The following is a 25,000-nucleotide window of genomic DNA, read 5'->3' as shown; positions in this document are numbered from 1 at the left end:
AAATGAAGAAGAGTGATTTTTTTTTTTCAGACAGCAAGTGGCAAAAAAAAAAGAAAGTTCCCTTTTAGATTTCATGACTGCATGCTGCATACGTGTATCATTATTTGACAGAGGGACACAAAATCACGCACGCACGCACACACACGCACACACACTTAGGTGCAGTGAAACTCACTTGGGGTTGGAGCTGTTCCAGTAGACAGCGTGTCTGTCAAATATGATCTTCTCCTCCGCCCACACGGACACCCAGGACAGGATGGTCAGCAGCACCAACTCCATCACACACCTCTGCCCGAGCTGGCACCCCATCCTAGACATCCAGGGGGAATCTCTCTCTCTCTCTCTCTCTCTCTTTCTCTCTCTCTCTCGCTCTCTCTCTCTGGGATCGGGCTCGCGCTGCTGCAGAAATCCTCTTCAGATCTTTAATGTCCGTCTGCGCGTTTTTCGGACCCGTCGGTTCGTTAATTGGCTGGAAGCGAGTTCCGGTTCACCGGTTTCAAGTCATGCTGAACGGTTTTCAAACGCACTTTGAAACTTCGTGGCTCCGCAGGACGGAAGAGCGGGATTCACATGTTATTCACGAGCGCGTGGTCGTCGTCGTCGGTCGGGATGCTGCGCGTGCGTCTCCTCTGCAAGGTCCGAAACTTTTCTCCCATTACGCGCAGCCGGCGAGATAGATGCGCCACCTGGATTAGACACCCCCCCCCCCCCCCTCTTCTCTTTCTTCACACACAAAAAAATAAAAAAAATGTAATTAAAAAAAAACAAGATCTCACAATTAAATTACACTCCACATCCGCCGGCTCTAGTTCTCTCCGCGGTGTCGGTGCTCACCGGCGTCAGAATCGTCCGTCATATTTGTTTACCCAGATTTGGCGCACGCTTTGTTCCGCTCCTCTCGCGCAGCAAATCTCTCCAGCGCCTCAAACTGCGTCCGCGTGACCTTATTTTTCTCCCCCCGCCCCTCACTTCCTCTTATTGCAGTTCAAATAAATCCATCCATCACGCGCATTTTCAGTCCAAAGTTACCGCACGAGACGGGAGCATCCTCCCCGCGCACACCGCCAGCTCCTTTACAGCATCTCAACTTGGTGATCCCTCCGCTGGTGCAGCTGCCTCTAAATCCAAACGTGGGTCCGTTGCGCGTCGCGCGTCGCGCGGTGCGCCTCCGCTCTCCGTGCGTCACGCGGACCCGCGCAGCCAGTTGAAAATCGCAGCTTTTAATCCGAGCGCGCTCTCCCGTGCGACCTCCACCTATGAACAACGCTCACCGGCACCCCGATTCGGTGTGAGTAACCTCCACCCCTCCTCTCTCCATCTCGATCTCGCTCTCCTCTCTCTCTCTCCGCTCTCTGCGCGGGCGGGGTCTGTATAGCCGTGCCGTGCCGTGCCGTGCCGCGCCGCGCACCCTCTGGGGGACTCTGGGTTGGCTGACTCACTCGCTGCGTCCCGGTGAACCCGGGGGATGTTCAAACCCCTCAAGTCGACACTTATTGGAGCCCTTCTAGTTGGCTATGACGTGTGCGTAATGAATTTATGTGCGAGCGCATTCATTCACGAGGGTGAAATATTGCAAGAAACTTGAAATGATAGTTTTCGTGCGTGTCCTTGTTTATTAAAGCGCGTGAATCACCATCTGTGTGTGTGGCGGAAGGTCGGTGGACATAAAGTTCACCACAGTGTTTGAAAGCCGCGGCCTGATGGATGGGCTGCGGGGGAGGGGGGGAGGGGGGAGGGGGGGGGGGGGTGCTGATGGATCGCTGGAGCAGTGGAGTCGTTTTCCATCAGCGTCCATTAGGCACGCGCAGGCAGCACGGAGTCAAAAGCCCGTGAGCCGTAAAACCTCCAGGTAGCTCCGTCTTGACAGAGCGCTGCCACCCCTGCTGCCTCTGTCCTGGGAGCGCGTGCGTGCGTGCGTTCACGCGCGTACACTGTGCACTAAAACATATCCGTTTTTGGAGTGAGATGTAGTAACTACATCGTCTCCACGAAGCGCTCCATCATGTGTGGATACGTTTGGGGCAGAAAGATCAATCCGCTCTCCTCATTGTTCAAAAGGCCCGAGAGGAGAGAGGAGAGAGGAGAGGACGCTCTCCACAAACTCAACCTTTCCTGCAGCCTTCACATCTTATTGTGCCTCTCGGGTTGGCTCCTTTATGCAAAGCGTCCTACTTTTGCAAAGTAATGCCTATAATTCAGGCTCGGAGAGAGAGAGAGAGAGAGAGAGAGAGAGAACCCATGCACCTCCATAACCCAAATACAGCTGCGTGTTGTCCGCCCCTGTGGATGAATTATTCAACATCTGTCTGAGGCGTGCATAAGTAAACAGGTGGATCGTCTCCTGGTGGCTTTTTATTTTGTATTTTATTTCTTTATGGGGGGGGGGGGGGGGAGCCACTATACCCAAAGACATCCTTCACCCGGGCGTCAGGCTTGTTCCTCCCCTCTGCACGCGTCGCCCTGGAAGAAAAAGGATAAATCTCACGTAAACCGTGCGGGGCGACACGGCCTTGAGATACGGAGGCCTCTTTAAGTGATCCTAAATCTGAAAGGAATGTGGGTCAGGGAGTCGGCGACCTGCCTCCTGAAAGAAGGTGTTACATCCTGGGATTTATAGGCGGTTAAGTCTGTGATTGCTCTGCAGTTTAGAGAGAGACACATTAATTACATCCCCCACACCCCCACTAGGCCTTAAAATATAAAAAAACAGATGTGTGTGTTTTCAAGCTGTTGACTAACAAAGCAGCCATGTCACATCCAGCCAACGGCCAAGTCTCTCACACACAGATTTTCCCCCCTCGGTGGCTAGCTGGCTTTTTGTGGGGGATTGAACGCGTCACAAATGATATACAGGACTAACCACCGGGGCCCCATTTCAGTCACTGGCCTAGTGTTTGTGTGTGTGTGTGTCAGTGTGTGTGTGTGTGTGTGGGGCCTCGGCGTTTGCCAGTATTTGCTTGATTAGAGGCCGCGGTACTAATGTAAATAAATGTTGCCAGATGTGGAAGGAACCCCCCCTCCCCCCTCCCAGCCGCCACATGGTTTCATTTAGTCGCCGTGAACAGAGCCAGACTCGTCCCCGAGGGTCTGGAGAGGCGGTGTGGGGGTTCGGTGACATGCACGGCACGCTGGACCAGTTAAAAAGTGCAAAATGGAGCACAGGCTCGTACAGTAAGGCCCCACCTTCTGGAAAGCAAGTGTGCGCCCTTTGCTGTACTTGTAGTGCTCGCCAGTTGTCAGCTTCTGATAAAAAGTACCATATTTTGTGTGCCAGTGACTTCTGGTATTTGATAAATCCCCCCCCCCCTCCCCCTCCTTCCCCCCCAAACATCACAAATCCATGTTTAGATCATCCTGCTTTGAGTTACCCTTCCACCCAATTATGCAATCTCTTTGCATTTCAGTATATTCCACGAGGGGGATTCTGTGCTGCGCTCTCTAAACTACTCTCGGTGCAGAGTGAATACTAAAAGATGCTGCAAGTAAACAAGGGTCTGAGGTATCAAGGCAGCATCAAAGAGTCAAGCTGCCGCCTTGGAGTTCCCCCGACTGGTCGGGAGATACACTGAAGATAAAGAGAAGAGAACTGATGCAACGCCGCAAAGAGCAATATTCAAATAAATGATCCGCTCAGGATTATTCGCTGCTTTCTGCATCCTCAAAAAAAAAAAAAAACGGCTGTGTCGGCAACTTTGACCTTCAAGCACGTTTCCTTCTGCAAAGTAACGAGAAGAATTCACACAAAGTTGGGACACGCACACTACATTCAGGACCACACTCCCACAAACCGCTGGGATTACACAACAAAAGCCCAAACTCCTCTCGGCCACAAACACAGACTCCGGTGGACTCGATTCTCCTCTCATCCGTCCCCGTCTCGAGAGCAGAAGATCCGGAGGTTAATCCTCCCCCGCCGCTCTGTAGAGAAGGTATAATGCCAGAAAGCCCAGGCAGGCACTCGAGATTAAGCCACTAACTATTGAATATTGTGTGAGTGGCAGGTAAAGTCACCTCTGCTCAACAGCCGTTTGGTAACCAGCGGAGAGCAAGACCTCCCCCTAGTGGTCCAGAGGGTGTATAGCTAGTCTGGTCATTGAGGTCCAAACATGGATGTCAGATATGCCTGATAGCCATGCTTGTGTTTAATTACTTCATCGTAATTATTCATCTGCTGAGACGCAGTTGACTTAGTTGCCACGGTAACCCGGCTCATCTCCTCCGAGTCGCGGAGACCTGCTAAACCGAAAAAAAAGGTCACAGCCGAGTAGGATGATGGAGGATTATTGGGGACAGCAAAGGATCCGACATTTTCACATCAAATTAACTCGCCCCCCCCCCCCCCTCGTCCGCACCGCGGCAGCTTCGGCGAGGGATCGGCCGACCGGCCTCGAGCCGAGCGGGGGAGCAGTCAGTCAAGTTTCAGATGGGATGAGTACAGAAGTTGGAAATGTAGTAATAATAAAAAAAAAATATATATATATATTAAAAATAACCCACCAGTAGTAAAACAGGATGGGAAACGTGGAAAATGTTACAAAGTGTTAACTGATACGGAGCAGCGGCTCCACAGGACAGAGAGGAAGAGACAGGAACCGAATGAGGCCAGATGAAAGGAGGAACAAACTAAAGATTTATTGAAGGCAGCAGAAGATGCAAGAGACGAGAACAGAATGGCAAAACAAAAACAAAAACAAAAAGGGGTGGGGGGGGGGGGGGGGGGAGGCGGGGCACATACAGAGACACTTCTGTGTTCAGATAGGTTTTAATGTCTTTGTGTTACAAAAAGGGTTTTTTTTGTTTCGTTTTTTTTACAGCTCCGCAGAGCTCAATAAGGTCTGTATCGTTTTATCAAAATATACATGTTTTGAACGTAAAGTGGACATAATCCAAATGATTGTGGTACAAAAACATGAATATATACAACCATCAATCCCGCTTCATACAATAACCCCCACCCCCATATAAAAGAGAAACATAAAAGCTTTAACGAAAGGAAAAACAACAAAAAATGAAAGGCATATAATCTTCTACACCATCAACGTCACAGCTAAGACTGTAATTAAGTATCCGCCCTAAAGCAAACTACCAAAGTCGGCTCCCGACACAACGGGATACAATATACAGTATAGACTGATACCCAAACGCATTTTAAACTTCATGTGACATTCGTCCAAGGCATCTGAGAAAACGGGAACAAAATAAAAATGGAAACTGAAGCCTCGTGTACGCATTTGTGGAAATGTGAGAAAAACTTTTTTTTTTTTTTTTTTTTAAAGAAATCACGACACTAGAAAAAAAATAAACAGCAGAGGGGGAGAGAGGGAGGGAGGGGGGGGGGGGGGGGGGGGGGAATAGAAGATACTTTGGTCCATAACAGCAAAAAAATTATTTCGCCTGTGGCTACATGAAGCTTCGTTAAACCATGCATAATAATCTTTTACAAAAATAGAGCCAGAGTGAATCTGTATCTGGTCCAAAAAACTACAGTGGTCGAGGCGGTGGGGAAACCGGTGCTGCTTTTCGGAGGCACGCAGGAATGTGACGACGTTTTTAAGACTCGGGCGTGACGGCGCCGACGGGGACCGATCGGTGAGGAAAAGTGCACTAAAGGAACCCCGATGTGGCGCGAGGGGGACACAGACGGCCCCCTGTAAATCCTGTTATCCTGAATTTAAGAAGAAGAAAAAAATACATATATATTAATATATATATAAGGATATTGAGACAGTCCAAGACCGTTGTTACTTTCAGTTGACAAAGGACTCTGAGCGCTGCTCTCTCACAGGTAGGATTACCTGAATAGAAACGGGGTAAAGGCATCTTTGCAGAGCGGAAAGATAAAAACACCTGAACGAGAGGTAAACAAAGTCGACGGACTAGAAAAAAAAAGGTTCTTTTTCGGCCTCGGGTTAAAACCTCAAGGCACTGTGATAACGATGGAAACCCAGCCACTACATTTAGGTATCAGATAAGCGTCGCAGTGATACACATGTAAATACTAACATTAAAAGAAAAGAAAAAAAGATAAATGAATATATATATTTATAGGCGTCCACATATAGATGAACATAATATGGTTAAATGACGCCCCCAAAAACGCCACGGGCAACCAACCTCCCCCCCACTCCGGAGAAAAGGGGCGGCGTGGAGGCGGATGGGGACTGTACGACTGGGACGGCCGGCTACAGCTCCAACCACAAAACACCACCTAACAGAGCTACATCACCTAGCGACGGTATTAGGCAACTAACTGACGTACATTCATAGTTTCTACATACATATAATGGGGATATGCGTACAAATATCTAGAAAAACAGGTTTTTTTATTTATTTATTAAAGATGAAACTGAATGAGCCACTTTCACCCCTCCTCCTCAATGTTAACAATGCTGGTGCATACCACGAGGCATGAAGAAGGCATTTCGAGAGCCACGTCTTTTCTTTTTTTTCCTCCAAATAAAGCCAGAGCGATGCTTAAGGCAATCTGGTCGGGGCAAAAGGAAGGCACGAGACTGTAGATAAAAAAAAAAAAAAAAAAAAGAAGAAAGAAAGAAAGAAAAGGCATTCTTATCGAATGACTCTAGTGGTATGGATCCCCCGAAGCAAATAGGCGGGTAGTTACAAGAAGATAAAAATCAAAATGGATATTAATCGTTTGGTGGTTTGTGGGCCAAAACTAAATCCTTTTTACGTATCGAACCGTTTCTGACTGGCCAACGCGTTTCAAACAGAGAGATATATATCCGGATGACTATCACAATAAAAAGGAATGCTGAAGTGTGTGTGGATACGATTCACCCACATGAACATCTGTGGTGGAGGGTGTCTTCTCTTCTCTCTCTTTACATTTGTTTTTTTAAAGCGATTTGGTCTAAAGTGACAGTTCATCAGCTGCCTCTACGTCACCTCCAATATAAACGGGTTTCTTTGCAGAGCGTTGCCCCCCTCCCGAGGACCAAAAACTAAAACGATGGAACAGATCAATTGTGTGGTTTGGGTACCGAGAACTAGTCCTGAACGTCCATTTAGCCGATTCCCGACCCGATGCATGTGAAGAGTGTTCACATCATTATGGGGCACGACCTGCCGCTGACTAGTAGCGCAGCGATGCAGGAAAATGTAAATAAACTCCGCGGGACAGCGGCTCGGCACAAGAGAAGCCGGTTTTAGGGGATGCGGGTCAGAATCTGCTGATGTTGGCCGGACCAAAACCGGCGAGAGAACGCATTTTGATTTGGTGGCAATTTAAAAAAAAAAAAAAAATACAGTGCATTTCTTTTGCTCAATTAACGGTTTGAAAAATTGAGGTTTGATTTTTTTTAAACATATTTCGGGGTACAAATTGGAACCAGGAATCGGAATCAAATCGGATTAAACGCGATACCCAAACCTATTGACGAGAGGAATGATTAAAGAATGGCGACGGGAGCAACGGTCTACAAAAGAACCGCGGCCATCGAGATTGCAACCGGGGCCGTTTCCGGGGGGGGGGGGGAAACCTCGACTAAAGTAGCATTCAAGATGGCGGTACACTTGGGGAGGGAGGGAGGAACGGCACTCAGATGGTGGACTTTGAGAAGGACACTCGAAGGTGGTGGTTCTCTCCCAGATCATGGTTGTGGAACTCAATGAGAGACTCGATCGCCTCCTCGACGGAGCCCATCTGGATCAGGGCCATCTTGCGGTCTTTCCTGTTAAATTTAAAAAAAAAAAGACAATGGGTTGGCAAAGTGTCAAAATGTAGCCCGCTTTTTGAGAGGGTGGCAGATTTGTCTCTGCGACATCAACTTATTCAAACTCTAAAACAATAAATAGAAGAAAGACAGACCAATAAGAACCAAACACCTGAGACTGGACTTACTGAAAGAACTTGAAGGCTTTAACTGTGGCTCCTGAGCTGCCAAAAAGCCTCCGGAGGTCGTCCTCCACCACCGAAGGCCTGAAAACAGGAGGGGGAAAAAATGGAAATTTACATAAAGCTTTTTGTGTGGGTTTACAATTTGCATTTTCCAGTTTATTTACTGGTATTGTGAAACAAGAGGGCCTGAAAAATGCACCTCTAGATCAGCATGTTTAGGAAATACGGCCACAACTTCTTAAACCCAAGCACTAAATATAGAAAAGAACGAGTCGGGACTACAAAGGAAAAAAAGAAAAAGAAGAAGAAGAAGAAGAAGCTTTACAGCCAGAAAGCCGCTGATGGAAATGAGTCTCTCGCAGTCTGAACTCACGGTATGTTGGAGAGGTGGAGTGTTGCCGAGGGCGGGAAGATGTTGGAGTAATTTTTGGAGCCGGGCTTCTTGAAGCGGTGCAGCGGTGAGTTGCTGTAGTCCTTCGTGAGACCCTGGTCCTCGTGGCCCTCCCTGGGCAGCTGCACCGTGGTGTGTTTCGATGAGGTCACACGCATGGCCCGGCCATGGAGACGCTGACCGTTCAGGTGGCTCATAGCTGAGAAACAGCAAGAGGATTAAAGTAATTTCCGTCCCTCATGTGCGGTAAGATTACGAGCAGGAAAATACACGACTAGACAGAAAAGGGAAATGACACGTCTACAAGAAAGACGGTGATTTGCAGGGAGGGAGTGTAGCTACCTAGCTGAGCTTGAGTGCTATCAGACATCTGGATCAGAGCGTTCTCCTTTTTATTAAACAGGATCTTCACTCTCATCACGTCGCCGTACACACCTGGGGGAGGAAGAGGAATGGGTCACAACACGAGTGCAACAAAGAACACAGCCTCAACAGGAGCTACATGGCCAATCACAGCAACAACAAACAATGTAAACCATCACGTCGGGGGCATTAATATTCACACCGCTACTAAAAGAATACCGTCTGATTAATCAGTAATTGGCAGGCTATCCGACTAATGTTCTGTTGAATTCTGCATGGGACCTCTAGAACTAATCCTACGTAAACCGTCTTTAGATTACAATTACACCGACAGCTAAACTGGTCGAGAAGGGAGAGGTGGCGATTAAAAAAAAAAGAGGCAAAAATCAAGTAAAATGATAGTCGATTTGATCGCTACGCAGTGAAGAAAATGTTGATTACTTGGCCAACTTGAGGGCTTAAATTTTTTTTTTTTTTTTAAAAAGGACACATGCAGGAATAAACTAAACATGCACATACCTACATTAGAGTAACGGCAGAGGGATAATATGTCAACTCAAAGTCACTAAAAAGCAGCAGCATTTCATCTTTGTGTGTACTATCGCTGAGTGACTCGAGGCAACCGTAGAAAAATCTACTTATTAAATATGGTATTCGCTGCAATTTCATGGGTTAGGGTTGGCCCGTGCAGAACCAAATAAAGTGTTTACTTTTATCCTCTTCCAGAGGGCAACGCTTTAGAATTTAGATTGCCTTCCTGCCTCATTCCCAGACAAAATTATCCCTGTATTTCTATTTAGTTAGGGAATGGTTCCATTAAGGGGCTCTTTGAAGATGAAACCACTAAATGTTTGTTGCCCATGGACTGTAAACCACCGCCGTTAGAAATAAAATGCTGCCGCTTTGTGTGGTGTTCTCACCTTAACTTTCCTCACACAAACCCACAACAACCAAAAACAGGTCATACACCCCCACCCTTCATAGCCCTGTAGCCTGATGACGAGCCATCAGCGGTTAAAAAAACAACAAAACAAAGCCAACAACATGAGACAAAGACATGCCCACCTTGCCAGGTAACAGTAGTAATAAAAAAAGGAGATGAAAGGATGATAACGTACCGAAAAGAATAAAGAGGCAGTGTGGCGTAACGCTCTTTAGAGACAGCAGGGGGAGCAGCGGGGCAGGGGGCCAAAGGGGGATAAGGGAACAGGGGACAGGGGAAAAGAGACGGAGCGGAGTGGAGGACAGTGGAGTGGAGTCGGGACATGTCCGCAGGCCACAGGCAGCGAGGTCCACAGGAAGGCCACAGTACCATGGAGGAAGGAGAGGCATGAGGGACGAAGAGAATGAAGGGGAGAGGATTCAAACAGCATGAGGAGAGAGAGAGAGAGAGAGAGAGAGAGAGAGAGAGAGAGAGAGAGGGAGAGAGAGAGGAGGAAGATGAGGATGAGGAGAAGAAGACAATGGAGGGGCAGATGATGGCAATATCGGGGGGGGGGGGGGGGGGGGGAGACCAATGGAGATGCCAATGTTTGTGTTTTTGTTTACAATTTGTGGGTGGTGACCAAATTGGGCGTGATGGATTGGGGAGGGGTGGTTGTAGTAGTAATAAGAGTGGCAGAGGGGAGGAGGAGGACAGAGGGAACAATTGGTTGTGGGGCGTGCAGTCAGTTGGCAAGAGTTGAGGTGAGGGGGTTTTAAAACAAAGAGGGAGAGGGGGAACAGAGAAAGAAGAGAGGGAAAAAAGGAAGTAAAAAAACAAGGTCAGTATACACAAAGAAATGTAGTGCTTCAGACAGTAGAACTGGCTAAATTAAAATGCACTGTCACTATGGGAACACTAGGAGAAAAAGAAGAGAAAAAAAAGATTAACAATGAAATACAGAAAAAAGGCAGAGACAATATGTACTTTTAATTACAAGGCTATGTTTGTTTATATTTACAGTTACGTTAGAATAAAACAGTCAAACCTAAATGTGAATTATAATTATCCTGTTCCAACTACCAGCTGATCTTGAAATTAGCACGCTTTAACGTAATGACTGCATAACTACAGTAAATGTAATGTGTGACAAGGCTACCGATACATTTTACACACTATATTAAATACGGGGCACGGTGTGTTTTCTTTACAAAGAAAAAAAGTAATATTGTCTCTCCAACAACTCAAGAATGATTTCAACTAATGGACAAAAATGAAGATATGAAATGGTAGGTTTAAAAAATAAAATTAAAAAAAAAAAGAAGTTAGTGTTTTGAATAAACTTAAAATTCACAGTGAGCAAAGTGGCAGGTCAGAAATGCAGCAGGTTTGGTCAAACACAGAGAGGTCCTGAAAGAGAAGAGATTTGACTCCACGACCCCCTTTTCATTAAAAACTGTGGTACGGGGTACTCCAACTAGTCTGATCACAGGGAAGTGGTGGCGGGGGCGAACAATGGAGCGCTTATACAAATGGATCCAGGTCGATGAACCATAGCGTAAAAACAAAAATGGCACTAACACTTTAACGTTTCTCAGCGCTACAGAGGCAGAATGTAGGACCGGTTAGGCCTAGTGAGTGTACTGACCTCAGGGTTCAGATTGCTGACCAACAACACATGGTGTCCCCCAGATGGGGCGAACCCCGTCAGGCCGAGCCGGCTAGCGGCAGCTGCGGCGGCAGCCATGCCACCGTGGCCCACACCCAGGGACGCTAGGCCTCCAGGCATACCGGGCATCGACAGCCCTAAGAGGAACAAAGTGTTAATTTCATTGATATGAATGTCACCATTACTCGCTGCTCTATACACACACTGAAGAGATCTAGTAAGGAGAAAATACGTCAAGGCCAATGACGCACTATATGTAGCATGCAAATATTTGGATAAGAGATACAGGGTAGCGTGGTAAAATAAGTGTGTACTGACCTGATGCCTGCTGGATGGCAAAGGCTTGGGGGAAGCCATGGCCACCATAAGGAGAAGCTGAGATTAAGCCTGGAGCAGCTGGGGCAAGAAGCAACAACAAAAAGAACAACCCACAAATAAGATCAAAGACTTCTTCCAGGGGTCTTAAAAGTTTAATTTTAAGACCTTTTTAATACCACTTAAAATATGAAATTCAATACTTCCATTCTTCAAATCATGCCCCAAACCTACCAAATGCAGCCGCCATGGTCTGGTGGTCAAGAGAAGCGTGTGAGTCAGCGGTGGGGAGGTCTGGACGGGTGTAATCCCTGCTCTTGTCGTTGTTGTACTTGACATTGAGGCTGGTGAGCTTGGAGAAGCTGATTCTCAGGGTACAGCAGGCGTTGTAGATGTTCTGTCCATCCAGAGACTGAGACAGACATTGGAGATTTAGACTGGAGCCAACGTGAAACTGTATTTAAACTCACCAGTGTTAAAACACATCAGTTATCTTAATGGTTCCACGATGTTTACACTGAGCTGAATCTCAACCCTACTGCAAACAGTAGAGACTGAAACATCATGACAAAGGGCACTAGTTGTACCAGTCTTACCAGTTTGGAGTGCTGAGCAGTCAAGCCGTCGGCATACTGGATCAGAGCCTGGAATTGGTTGTTCTTAGTGAATGTGATGATCTTCAGCACGGTGCCGAATTTAGAGAAGATCTAGGGAGGGGGAGACGGCACAATTAGGGGTGAGGTGAACTCACAACACACGCATTTTCATTGAAACTGTACTGGAAGATAAACAAAAAAGGGAATACATTTGCACAGCTGTTCTTAGAACACACTTGGCAAACAGGAGACGTTTCCGTTGGTTGCAATCGGCAACCTCACTGCTAGAGGGCGCCAAATCCTGCACACTGGCCGTTTTAAGATAAAGATTTGAATATATGTGAAACAACAAGGCCACTGTAGTCTGTACCTGGTGAAGGACATCCAGGGTGACGGGGTAGAAGAGGTTTTCCACGATGACCCTGAGCACAGGGCTTTGGGACCCTGCTCCCCCCATGCTCGCCACATCTGCTGGAATGGCCATGCCCCCCATCCCGCCGCCATGCAGAGCATTCACTGCCTGCAGAGCTGCCTGGGCACGCTAAAAAAAAAAAAAAAAGGGGGAACTTTTTAGCATGGCTGGAGAAAGGTTTTGCAGTAATAAATGAACTCAGTGATTGTAGGCGTTTAGACAACACCATAACTCTTAGTGTCTTGCAACAACAAAAGTAATTTAAGCCTGAAATACAAATATCAAGTGCGTGTCAGATTGCAAACACTTACCACTTGGTTGGGGGAGTTGTCGGTCTTGAGCTCCTTGTGAGTTGAGTATTGCATGTAAATGGGGTGGTTCCTGATGACGGGGGTTACAGAGGAGTAGTAGCTCACCATCGTCTGTGCACACTCCTCGCTGGTCATTTCTAAGAATGCCTGCCGGGGAGGATCAGAGAAATGCATTTAGTTTGATTTTTCCCCCCCCATCACATATACAGCACCACACTATGGCAATGTTTATTAAGCGTTACAAATAATCAGGTCAGATATGAACCGTATGAGCATTTTCATTACCCATCGCCATCTATGTTTAGCCAAATCTCATTGATATCTTTATTGGTTTTGACGCATAACATTGGGTATTGGGTAAACAGGAGATGAGACATTTAAAATGGATTCTCATCCTACCCACTAAACCACGAGGACGTGACAAAGGGCTACAAAACTCTCTGGTCTCTCTAAAGAGGTCCTGCACATATCAGTCCTTACCTGGTTTTTCCCTTTCAGCATCAGCAAATTAGTGACCTTCCCAAAGGGCAGCCCCAGGCCAATAACTTCAGCCTCATTTATGTCGTTGGGCAGCTTGCGTACATGGACCACACGTGACGGAACACCGGGACTGCGGACGTCACCTTTGAATTTTTTGCTGTCGTTGCCATTGGCTGCAAGAAGAAGAAAAACAAAAACAAAAACAGACGAAGCAGATACAATCAGGGAGGGAACAGAAGGCTCTGGTTCTTCTTGAATAATGGATTGATCGGCATGGCAACACAAACCGAAACAAACGACAAGCACTTCAATAAAAAAAAAAAGAATTCAACCCTCCATGGCAACCCCCCTCCCCCTACCTGAGTTCATGATATAGGGCCCGTTGGCTATGCAGGTAGAAAATAGTTCGTCGGATCCCCTCTGCAGAAAGAGAGAAAACAATGGTTCACTTCAGTGCATTCACAAATGGGGCCACAGCATAGCAGGTGGAGAGCTCGGCTCTCATATTACCGAGCCATTGTGTGATAAGCAGGAAGTAATCCGATAACCAAAAGAGGACCGAGCAAGCCCGCTTGAGAAGAACCCCACCTTCCTCGCTAGAAATAATTAAACGACCTGGCTCGCCAGCGAGGATATTTGACTTCTAATTTGTAACCTTGTCTTCCCATACTGTTCTCCAACAGCAATTACTAGTTCCAAACTTTAGTCAGACAAAAAAAAAAATAGGCCATTATTTCTGACCTTGGGGGCAGTGTGCCAAAATAGTAATTTATAACTCCAATCACACTGGAGAAAAAGCTACCACTCAACCCGAAGCACAGCAGTCAGCAATAACATCTTAGCTTGACAGCAGCTGTCAGTCAGTACAACCCGTCTTCTCATACTTCAGTATTAGGAGGAAGGATAACGCACCAAAGCCCTCTGGATGGAAAAGACAAGATGGGGATACTCGCAGCCCACACTAGATTACTGTCTGCTGAAACAGCCTCGTCTGTCCCCTCTTGCTCTCTCCAGTAGATATAAAGTGCCGTTTCAGGGCTGTTCTCCCAGTTGTGTGACGTTGTGGTCGTGTGAGATGAAGTACAGCAGTCACAAGAAGTGGCTCAGCAGCCTGAGCTCTACAACACTCTACAATGAATGTCCTGTTCCAGCTGAGACTAGGGGCATTGTTACACGGCAGCATACACACATATGGAGCCCCTAGGACTCTTTAGCAGTTGAAGTGTCCTGGAGCGCTTTTACAACAACCAGTCATGCAGGTTTGCTAGCTTTCTACTCCACCTTGTGAATCTTGGCCTTCAATTATGCACGTTGGTGAGGGTTACAGTCGGGCTGCAAAGTCTACAGTCGGGTTATGGTGATCTGAGAGGGATTTGGTTGTGCCTCTGAACACTAAAAGGGGGTGGCGTAATGAACAGAGTTTGTTGCTATGAGAGCACAACACTGTACGCAGTAGAATAAACTACCCTTTGACTTCCAGATGGTTGGCCTAAGTCACTCTCACTCTGGAGGCCCACACAAACGAGGTCTGCGATCTAAATTAATCAACTTGGAGCAACAAGAGACATTCCTATGTCTACTTAACGGCGGCTTCGGGATCAGGGGCCCTCCTACTTTGTCAAATGTTAAAATGTATACATGAATGGAAATGCATACATGGCAGGAAAATACCGAGCCAGGATTACAAAAATGTGCAAAGTCTGACAAGACGAGCAGGGGAGAAAAAAAAAAAAAGACTTACACGGGTGTTTGATTTTAAATGGGAGTGACCAGTTAACTCATTTACCTAAATGGGAGAAATGAGAATACCAAAACAACAATTGGCATCTTCTAGTTGGGAGGAAATTGTATTTAAAAACATTTTAGTATTTTTTTTTTGTTGCTTGATGAATGGGCCACGAGAAATGAAGGAAGTGGCTCCCGCCTGACTGGATGCTTGTGGGCGGGCATCGGCACATTGTCAGTCAGCAGACCGACTCCAAACAGGAAGAGCAGCGATATCAGGCCCGCTTCCAGGGTTTGGCTAAACTTCCTCTTGGGGACTGATTGTTACTGTTCCATGGCAGGACTCACCCCATACTTCCTCATTCTAAAAATAACGACAGAGCTAAGACAGCGTGTAGTACAGAGCAGAAACATCAAGGGGGCTGTAACAAATAAATGAAGTATATAACAATAGTTTTTTGGGGGGTGTCAGAGAGCGCTGAGCAGTACAAATTCAGTTTACAAAGCTTATAAAAAGTCTAATCCAAGACCGCGCCAAACCAAATTTTCAACAAAAAAAATGCGCCAACTGCATACCGCCATGTTCACATCCTTTGTTTTCACAGGGTGTCGACAGTATAACAGCAACTTTCAGTTAGAAGACGATGACACTTTACTGACGAGCGACTTGTGTCTTACCAACAATGGCAGTGGCCTACCTTTATATCCTTCTCTTTTTTTTTAAAGGGGAACATGGACAGCGGGGCAGCACACCTGGTGTGCATTGCATCAAAAAGGATGAGGAAACATAATATGGGCTCTTAAAACATTTAGGGACCGTATGTTGGACTCTGTTGGTAAAAAGGTAATCCTTCAAGATAAAACACAAAGGTGAAGAGCACAGGTGCAGACATGTTTGTTCACTGTGATCAGCCTTTGCTGGTGGGGGGTGGGTGGGGGCAGGGTAGGGCCTCACCATGGGACCAGAGGGGGGAGATTGGAATGTGACCGCGGAATGCCAGACGGGATAATTACAGATTCCAGCAAGGCAGCACACCATAACTCAGCATTATCATTACAACAGAATATATAAAAATCCAGGGAAAAAATAAAAAGTACAAAAATATGACACCAGCAGTTAACCCACTGAATTCTGCATTGCTAAAAAAGTTGAAAAACACGCTTTACTGAAATGAGGAGAGGGGGTGGGGTGCTTGTTTAAACAGTATAAAGACCTTTGGCCGGGACGATGAAGACAGTTGGGACAAGATGGTTTCAGCCCTGCGTTTGAGTTCAATTACACCTCCTACACATATGTGCCCGAGGCCCTGTTGCCATGGATTACTACTTAGGCAGGCATTTTTATTGGGTATGCAAGTTAACAACAAGCACAGTTTGCCAAAAACAACTGTGCTCTTTACTTAACAAGTTTTCACACACAAACATTCACACAAACGGCTGCTATTCCAGGGACATAAACACACAACATCGCTGGAGATGATAGATAATAGATGCGTGCAAAAAGAGGAACATTGGACAATACTTTGCCGTTTTGTTTCACTGGTTGTTTGCCGACTGGTCTTGTGCTAAAACTAGGCTGAAAAAATATCAAGTGCCGGGGCAGGATTCGGCTGCTTTCTTAACATTCCAGTAAGGCCAACATGCTATTAAGGAACACACACACACAATAAACAGCAGGAAGTTTCATTTCCCCCGCAGCCACACAACCCAACAGAAACAGGACAGGAAAAACAAAGCCCCACCATTATACAATCTATTCTAATTCAATGATCAAATGTCCACGGTCTTTGAGAGTTGCTGCAACCTAAATGCACCGACTGTTGCATAAAAATAAATATTTTAAAAAAAAGGAGAGCCAGTCCGCCACACTCGTTACACATGAGAAATGTCTTTGGACAGCAGTAATTATAGAGGAAGCGTTTCAAGTCCCCAGTGTCGGGCGCAGATATTTTCCATTTTCACTGACTTGTAAATGCATTGAAAACTCTCATGATCTCAAAACCTATTTTGATTATGGTGTTATTCTAATGACAGTATTTACTCAGCAAAAGCCATGTCAGTAGTTTTACATATCCACACACACACACACACACACTTGAACATGTGGCATTCATCCTGTGGTCTAGTCAGGAAATAAGGGAAAGCGAAAAGAAGCATAGCTGCATAAAGATGAACAAAAAATGCCTACCTTTGTGCCAACGGCTATGTCATGGACACTGCTGTGAAAGAGAAAGAAACTTTATTATTACACAGAAAATCAAATAAAATTACCCATAATCCATTATGAGATCTTATTTAACAATGAAAGAAAACAGCATAACAGTCTTCACTCTGGACACTGTCTTTACAATAAGTATTGATACAACATAACCATTTTTTTTTTTTATTTGAGGGAAATGACTTCCTTATCCATTTACAAAGCTTGAAATTCAGAAAGCATCGCAGCAACAGACATATTTCCAATTGAAGTCTGTTGTGCAACAATAATATACAAATACTTACTCAATTTCAGGGACGTAGCCGGTTCCCAAAGGGTACAATTCAGCGTCTAGGCGGCTGTAGTGGATGGGCAAAAAAAAACAAAAACACAAAAGTAAACTTTAGAGCGGACACTCATACAAGTAAATCACAAAACAATGAAAATAATCTCTCAAATAAAACGTCGAGCGCATTGTGGACCGAGTTCGATGCAACACTGGTTGCTGCGTTTGAAGTCCTCAAAAACGGTCGAATTTATTTGATTGAATGTTGTTGTTTTTATTTGCTTGATTAAAAAAAACACGATATATTGAGTTTCCTACCCTGCGTGGACAACCAGGTGTATGTATATAAATAAATATATATATATATAAATAGTATATATAAATAAAGTATTCTATTCAAATCAACGCACACCGTTCAGGCCAGACATCTTCAAACATGGCCCTGGCACTCCGCAGACAAATGAATGCGGAAATGAGACACGTTGCTTTAGCTGTAGCGCTCGAGCGCCCGTTGCAAACCGAGTTACCATGGTAGTTAGCCAACGTTCTATAATGTAACGGCCGCGTGTTGCCAGACGGTTCCGTTAACGAACGAGTACTATACACGTTCGTCGAGTAACGTTTGCTCGGCGTTTTAAGTTTCTTTTATAAACACACATTTAAAAAAAAAAAAAAAAAAACGTTTTATAATACATGTCCGTTCAAGCTAGTTAGCTTACGCGCCTGCTAACTGTTGCATGTTTTGATGGTAGAGAGAAGAAGAAGAAGAAAAAAGAAAAAAAAGGAGGAAAAAAAAACTGTTTCAAAACTTTCTCGGTCTAACGGTTACGCGGAGCGGCCGCCGCGATCGAAATGTATTCTTAAATAAGCGACGTTAGATGTGGGAAAATGAATAACGCGGCGGCGCGTTCGCGTTAAAATAAACAAGTCTAAAGTGTGGTTCTTTTTCACTTACCCGTCCATTGCACAAGAAAAAAACTGCAGGTCTGAAGCGAAGGTAGGGCGGCAGACTTGCTTGATTTTCTTACAAAATGGCTGAACGCACGGAGGCGAGCGCTGATTAGTCCAGCCACTTTCAAGAGCCCAAAGGAGGCGGGGACAAGCTTCTCCTCGGGTCGTGATTGGACAAGACGACTATCATTTTGTGTATACAGGAAAAGGAAAAAAAAAGAAGAAGACCGCGGCCAATTTCCAGAACATCATATCAAAGTAGTGAGGTTTGTTTGAGTAAAGACTGGTTATGTGTGACAACAAACCAACAAAAACAAGTAAACAAAAGGAGAAGAAGAAGTATGTAAAGACGGGGCTGTGGGTGGGGGGGGGGGGGGGGGGGCAATATGGAGTCTCGCCCTCATACAGTCTTATGATAATACAGTGCAGCCAGAAAGCATCAACACACCTTCAAAGATGAAAACCAAGGAAGTGTCTTTTGTGGCGCATATTTTTTTTTAAAAAGCCACAACGACGATGTTGTTTCCGGTTTAAAAAGTAGAAGTAGAGTGCATAATCAGCGAAATTATCCTATAATAGGCTACACGTGCATACATATGGCCCATGCATATTTATATATTTAATGAGTAATGTGCATTCATGTGGAAGTATAGCATTAGAAAATGTATTGATAAGCTGGGACCAATACTACTTTTATAAATTATTGAGTAGATTAATCTACAATGGTTATATATTGTAGTTATTATCACAAAAAAAAGGTGCTTGTGTGTTTTTTTTAATATACAAACAATCAGTAAAGTAGTTAAAATAAAGGTGGTGGAGTAAAAAGTAGAATATTGGCCTTTGAAATGTATACGAGAGTTGAAGTTGCATAAAAAAGAAATACCTACATGTTGAATTCACAGTACTTGAGTACATGTTCTTAGTTTAATTGATTGCACCACTTTAAATATAAGAACATTCCCTTAAGATTAGAGTCAAGTTAATGGTTGCATACTGGTGGACCTTCATCCCACACTGGTCATCGAGTGTTGGGAGAATTCCGCACTACACATTTACACATATAGTGTGTAGTCATTATGACCTGACACTTTGTGGATCCATTGTTTTAAATCTTCAGATTCAGGGCGCGCCTGAGCTGCAGTGTAACGTGTGAACAACACCGCTGGTTTTGGTTTGGCCTCGAAACGCAGTCAAGATGGGAATTTCCCTGATACCGCCTGTGTCCATTCAGGAATGTATCCTGTAGAAAACACAGTATCGTTTGAAAATCGCAAAAGGAAGAACAAAAAAGAGGTCTGGAGTGACACTAAAAGAAGGGACACAACTATAGGTCACCAACATAACCAGTTTAAAGTTTAGGATCAGCTCAAATAGGCATATGTATGCACATTGGTATCATCACAGGGGGAAGGACAACACAAGCGGGAGGCACTTATCTACACACTGGCTTTCTAATTTAGAAAGAAGAAGAAGAAGAAGAAGGAAATAGCTTCATATCAATAGACACACAATAAGCTGTCAGGCTTACAGGTCGGTATTCTTTTATGGGACATGAGGGTGAAAGAACCGAATGATATAGCATGTCCTAAAATGTTGAGAAGTAACAGAAACCCATAACAAGTGGATAACCACAGCAGCACAGAGTATCAACTTGTGTGTGTGTGTGTGTGTGTGTGCTGAAACACTGTTGCACCACCAAGAACGCGATGTCACTGGTTCCCACAGGTATTGGGGGCAAGTTAAAGTTATTTTGTGGTGAACGGAGGTTGGATTTGAGGAACATTAGTTTTTATTGTTTCTGCTAGTGTGCCTCATCCTAATGTGCGTCTCGTGCTGCGGAGGCTAACTTTGAACAAATAAAGACAAGAGCAAAGGAATTTACTGATATGTTACCATAGCAGCAATAAACCTTTGTCCCTCACACAGAGCGGATTGACCTGTTTTCTGTAAGAAATGCCACCTCCCACATTCATTTCGAATGAAAGAAATGCCACCTCCTTTTTTCTTTTTTTTTATTTCCCGTTGACTTATTTTGTAATATATTCCACCAATCAAAACCCACAGTTTTAGTTTCTTCTTCTGTGTTGTGTCTGTGAGAGCGTCGTCAGGGGGTGTGACCTAAGGAAAAAAAAATAAAATAAATGGCAAACAATATTTTCTCTGTCTCGTGATGTGGAAACACCTCTGCTGTGTACACTTCTATTGAACGCCATAATCTGCCACATTCAAATTGACCTCACATGAATCTTCTAATTGTTGTTGTTTTTTTCCCCCGGTAGGCAGCAACTGCTGCAGCATAAAGCGGTATAATTATGTTTTTGTTGAATAGTGCATACCTGACCTCCATCTGATGAATGCCCCTGGTTAAATGCCTCCCTCTGCCTTTGTCTCCCTATTTCACAGTGTATTTGACACATTTTTGTAACAGGATTAGCTTTCCGATGCAGAAGACGTACGCCCTCTAGTGGCACGTTCTGGGTAGTGCACGTCACAGAGGCCAATTATGCTCATCTCCACGGAGGGATCTCATGTTTCTATCACATATTTGACATCTCTCCTTAAATTAGACCTTTACTGTACACGATTCATACCCCATACGTGAGGAATGATTGCTTTCAATTACAATTACATACACTTATTTTCCTTATTATTATTTTTACCAGACTGTTGCATTCCCACAGAAGGCCGTCCATCTGTGGCTGAGACACCGAAAACCACGCACACACACACACACACACACACACACACACACACACACACACACACACCATTAACGATCACTTACATGTGCCCTATCTGTATGTGTGTGTGTGTGTGTGTGTACGTTTGGTCGGTTACATAAACGCTTATCTGACTTGCTGTAAACAAACAGTAGTTTTATTCAAGATTAAACATTTAGACGACGACAGAATAGATGAACAGGCATCGGTTTAACACCAGGTTGCTTTTTTCTGCTGCTGTCCCCAGAGACCCACAATTAAGCAAAGCTTTCAGCTCGACAAAGTTACATGTGTTTTATACAGATGTATGTATGCATATAGACACGCACGCATTGTGTATACACTGCACATAAAGTTTGTATCCCCCCCCCCCTTCCCCCAAAAAACAATGTCAAACTTTGGATGTAGTTTGGCTTTTTTTTTGATGAGTTTCTCCGACGTGTGGAATAAAAAAAGGTAATCCTTAGTCTGTTACAGTAAAGTCAACAACAGGATACAAAGTTGTTTTTTCCAAGACACCAACAGTAGTCTGCATATTACCTATCGTCTGAGCTGCATGTATTTATATGTAGTAGTAGTACCACCCCCCCCCCCCCCCCCCTCTGGAGTCAGAAGGCAGTGTTCCCATCCCAAAAAACAACAAAAAAACCCGGTCTGAAAAATGGCGGCTGACAGACAAGTCCAAACCAACTGAACCCGACAAAGGCACCGACAATATACACTAGTCATCTTTCAAAATAAAAAAGAACAAAATTAAATACACACATTAAAATACAATATACCGCCTTTCAAAGAGGCCATAGGTGGGGGGGGGGGGGGGGGGGGGAAGAAAGAAAAAAATCAATCAAAGTCAATATCATGAAAGAAAAGTGTCAAGCTGTAGAAATACAGTGTAACTGTATACATATGGAAAGCATAGACGATAATTCATCTGCCTGTTGACCTCCCTTTTTGGAATGTTAGGAGGGATCATTTCTCCGGTTGGTAAATGTAAGGCAGGACATGAGATAATGCATCCGGCACTGAAGGTTTGTGAAAAGACTCTCTATACTCAACGGATGCAGGGGAGGCAGTAGATCCCCCACAATCCCCCCATCCTCACCGGTGGGGTTCAGTAAGATTGAGGGGGGGGGGGGGGTGAGGGAGGGAGGGGGGAGTTGGAGAGCAGTTGGTGGATGGAGAGTGTTCGACGAGTCGCAAGACCAAGGATTAGCACCAACTTTGGGAGGTGTTTGAGCCGCGCATCTCCAAGCATAGACGGGCGGGGGCTGTGTGTGTGTGTGTGTGTGTGTGTGTGTGTGATGAGGGTGGTGGTGGTGTGGGGGTGAATCGGAGACGTGGATGAGCCTTGAGGGTGGAGTATGGGATGGAAGGGGGGTTCGTGGAAGCATTGGCGTCGTAGCATCCTCGACCCCCGGACGTCAATTGGTCCTCGGTACAGTCTGCCAAACAAATGAGTGAACTAGGGCCCGAAAATATGTATTTCAAATGGTCTTTTCGGGCCTTTTAATTGCGATACATGTACGGTTTGGCTCGCTTGCATCCTGCACTTATTTTGAAATGGTTGAACTGGGGTTTTCCTCTAGAATAATAAAGGCCCGTTTCTTATACAATAATTGAAAAAAATAAAATAAATAAAAAAGCATTGGGGACCTGCGCACAAGTAAATTATATACGTTGTGTTTTTAGACTGAAAAAAGATTCACGGTCCCCAGAGAATATTATTATTAGTGAGAAAAAGTCAATTCAAATGGACCCAAATCTTCGGGCCGCCGTCTATACAGACGAAAAGGTCAGGGGTTAAACTGGGAGCGAGCGGGACACCAACACACAGTGAAATTACAGTACAGATTTTTTTTTATTTGGTTCATAAAGAGACAAAAAGTTTATTTTTTCTTCTTCTTCTCATCGCGGTTAGAAACCAATCCCAATTCAACCCCTGGATTTTTACATTCGCGTGAACGTGATGGAGCATAATTAAGACAAGACGAGTCAACACAAGTTTTTGGGAGGCGTCATGCGGCGCCAACCTCGCAAAAAAGATTCAGATCCGCTCTACTCTCGCGAGAACTACGTTATTTTTTAAATTATTTTTAATAGCGCGTCTTAATCGGTTCGCCACGAATCCATTAATCGTAAAGTTAGGAATCCATCTTATTTAAAATAAAAACTAAAAAACTAAATAAAAGCTGTGATCTTCGTGTACACGCGTCACACATATATATATATATATATATATATATATATATATATATATATATATATATATCGATGAGGAGCTGACACGGTTCACGATACGGTCCCCGTGCCGTGTAGATTAATTTTTTTTATCAGATCTCTTAACGTCGCCATCTTACATCATAAAGACGCGCGTGAATAAAGATGTGAGCACACATGTGAGGAAGCACAGACACTTGTTATGATTGCGGTAGTGCTCACAAGCTTACATGCAAGTTAATGTGTTGGAGATGATATATAGAGACCCCAAAAAACAATAAATACCTTGTATAAAACATAATTTCATATCAATATATTAAAATACTATTTAAAATAATATCTTAGACAATATTGCAATATGAAATTGACCGATAAATAGTAGGCCGACACAGATAAATATATACTGTACATATATATTTTTAAGTGTCCGTGTCCTTCATAGTTTTTGACTTAATAAATGATTTGACGTGTCCAGTTTGGTAGAAGTACGATTCTTTTTGTTCTTTTTTCTCCAACAATAATAACAATGAACTTACAGTACACAAGTCCCATAATAATCAAGTTATACATACTGGATACAATATAAATGTCAAGACAGAAAAATAGAAAAATATCAATAGAAATCAAAAAGTCAAATACGTATCAGAGAAAGTATACGGAGCAGAGTGTACTTATGAGTCTTTGTGGTTCTGGTTGTCGTAGCTGGAGCTCTCATTGGCTCTCATTGTTGGCTGTGGAACCGTACTTCGGATTTTCTTGTTATTTTTTTTTTTGCCCCCAGTCCCCCCCCACACACACACACACACACACACACACACACACACCAACATACTTACACACATCTGCAAATACAGACACATGCCAGGGCACACAGGCATGCACAGGTGCAGGTGTGTACTAACTCACACGCACACTCACACACACACACACACACTCACACACACCCATAGCTCACATGACCGTGCAGCACTTGCAGGTCTGTTTCTTCTCCTTTTCCTTCTCTCCGTCCTCTCCTCCCCCGTTGGCCTTTTCTTTATCCGCCATGCTCCCGTTGGGCGGCGCCTGCTCCGCCGCCGCCGCCTCCCCTCCGGCCTTCCCGTCCCCGTCCTCGATCATGACCAACTCGGCCTTGACGTTGCCGTCGACGCCCTCCGTGGCCGCGCGGGACTCCTGCTCCTCCTCCACGGTTTTGTAGCCCATGAACACCAGGGTGACGGGGTTGTCTTCGCTGGCCCTGGTCGGGGACTGGGACCCAGCAGCGTGGCCTCCATCCCCGTCACCTCTCTCTTGGGGGTCTGACCCGAGCCCTGCGCCACTCCGTTCTCGCCTGGAGGGGGCGCCAGAGCGCCATTTGAGAGGCGTAGGAGGAGGGCGGAAGGGAAGGAGGGTCGTAAAGTCAAGAGGGAGATGGAGAAAGAAAGGAAATATTGTTTTAATGACCTCCGGAGGAGAGGAGCAATTCGATAGAGCCAAACGAAGAAAGAGAGGCCATTATTGGCTGGCTTTCTATTTCAGACGAAGGTATCCAGGCTGCGTTGCTATGGTTTCCCAGTGTGATCACATGTTGCCATGGGTACTGACTTA

The 25,000-nt window shown here is 45.0% G+C and overlaps 2 protein-coding genes across 5 annotated transcripts in view; both read right to left on the bottom strand.

Annotated features, from left to right (window-relative positions):
- Positions 1 to 5,909: 5,909 nt before the first annotated feature.
- LOC117751110 (polypyrimidine tract-binding protein 1-like) lies at positions 5,910 to 18,589 on the bottom strand. 4 transcript variants are annotated; one of them, XM_034562672.1, is made up of 16 exons: positions 18,481 to 18,589; positions 17,545 to 17,598; positions 17,231 to 17,261; positions 13,677 to 13,737; positions 13,318 to 13,490; positions 12,838 to 12,984; positions 12,485 to 12,655; positions 12,115 to 12,225; positions 11,753 to 11,930; positions 11,522 to 11,599; positions 11,183 to 11,340; positions 9,731 to 9,764; positions 8,592 to 8,684; positions 8,232 to 8,448; positions 7,862 to 7,939; positions 5,910 to 7,691 (listed from the first exon to the last, which is right to left on the bottom strand). In XM_034562672.1, the coding sequence occupies exons 1-16, from the start codon at positions 18,486 to 18,488 to the stop codon at positions 7,559 to 7,561; spliced, it is 1,725 nt and encodes a 574-aa protein (XP_034418563.1). In that variant the 5' UTR covers positions 18,489 to 18,589; the 3' UTR covers positions 5,910 to 7,558. The 4 variants fall into 4 exon arrangements, with proteins under 4 accessions (XP_034418563.1, XP_034418565.1, XP_034418564.1 ...); XM_034562674.1 differs by having other exon boundaries at positions 11,522 to 11,590; XM_034562673.1 differs by having other exon boundaries at positions 17,231 to 17,258.
- Positions 18,590 to 24,219: 5,630 nt separating this feature from the next.
- The window catches only part of LOC117751152 (paralemmin-1-like), a 16,687-nt gene continuing 15,906 nt past the window's right edge, over positions 24,220 to 25,000 (bottom strand). The window contains 2 exon segments of the mRNA XM_034562730.1: positions 24,220 to 24,709; positions 24,712 to 24,743. Of these exon segments, the coding sequence (XP_034418621.1) occupies positions 24,368 to 24,709; positions 24,712 to 24,743 (374 nt within the window). The 3' untranslated portion in view covers positions 24,220 to 24,367.

The sequence above is a fragment of the Cyclopterus lumpus genome, chromosome 22 (genome assembly GCF_009769545.1).
Source record: "Cyclopterus lumpus isolate fCycLum1 chromosome 22, fCycLum1.pri, whole genome shotgun sequence".
Lineage (NCBI taxonomy): Eukaryota > Metazoa > Chordata > Actinopteri > Perciformes > Cyclopteridae > Cyclopterus > Cyclopterus lumpus.
This window is presented reverse-complemented; position numbering and strand designations above follow the sequence as displayed.

Excerpts from the sequence above, each read along its gene's own strand:
- LOC117751110 (XM_034562672.1), bottom strand. Across the intron at positions 13,738-17,230 it reads ACATAGCCGTTGGCACAAAG|AGGGGATCCGACGAACTATT; the intron begins GTAGGCATTTTT and ends CTCTTTCTGCAG. Across the intron at positions 12,226-12,484 it reads CCCTGGATGTCCTTCACCAG|ATCTTCTCTAAATTCGGCAC; the intron begins GTACAGACTACA and ends CCCCCTCCCTAG.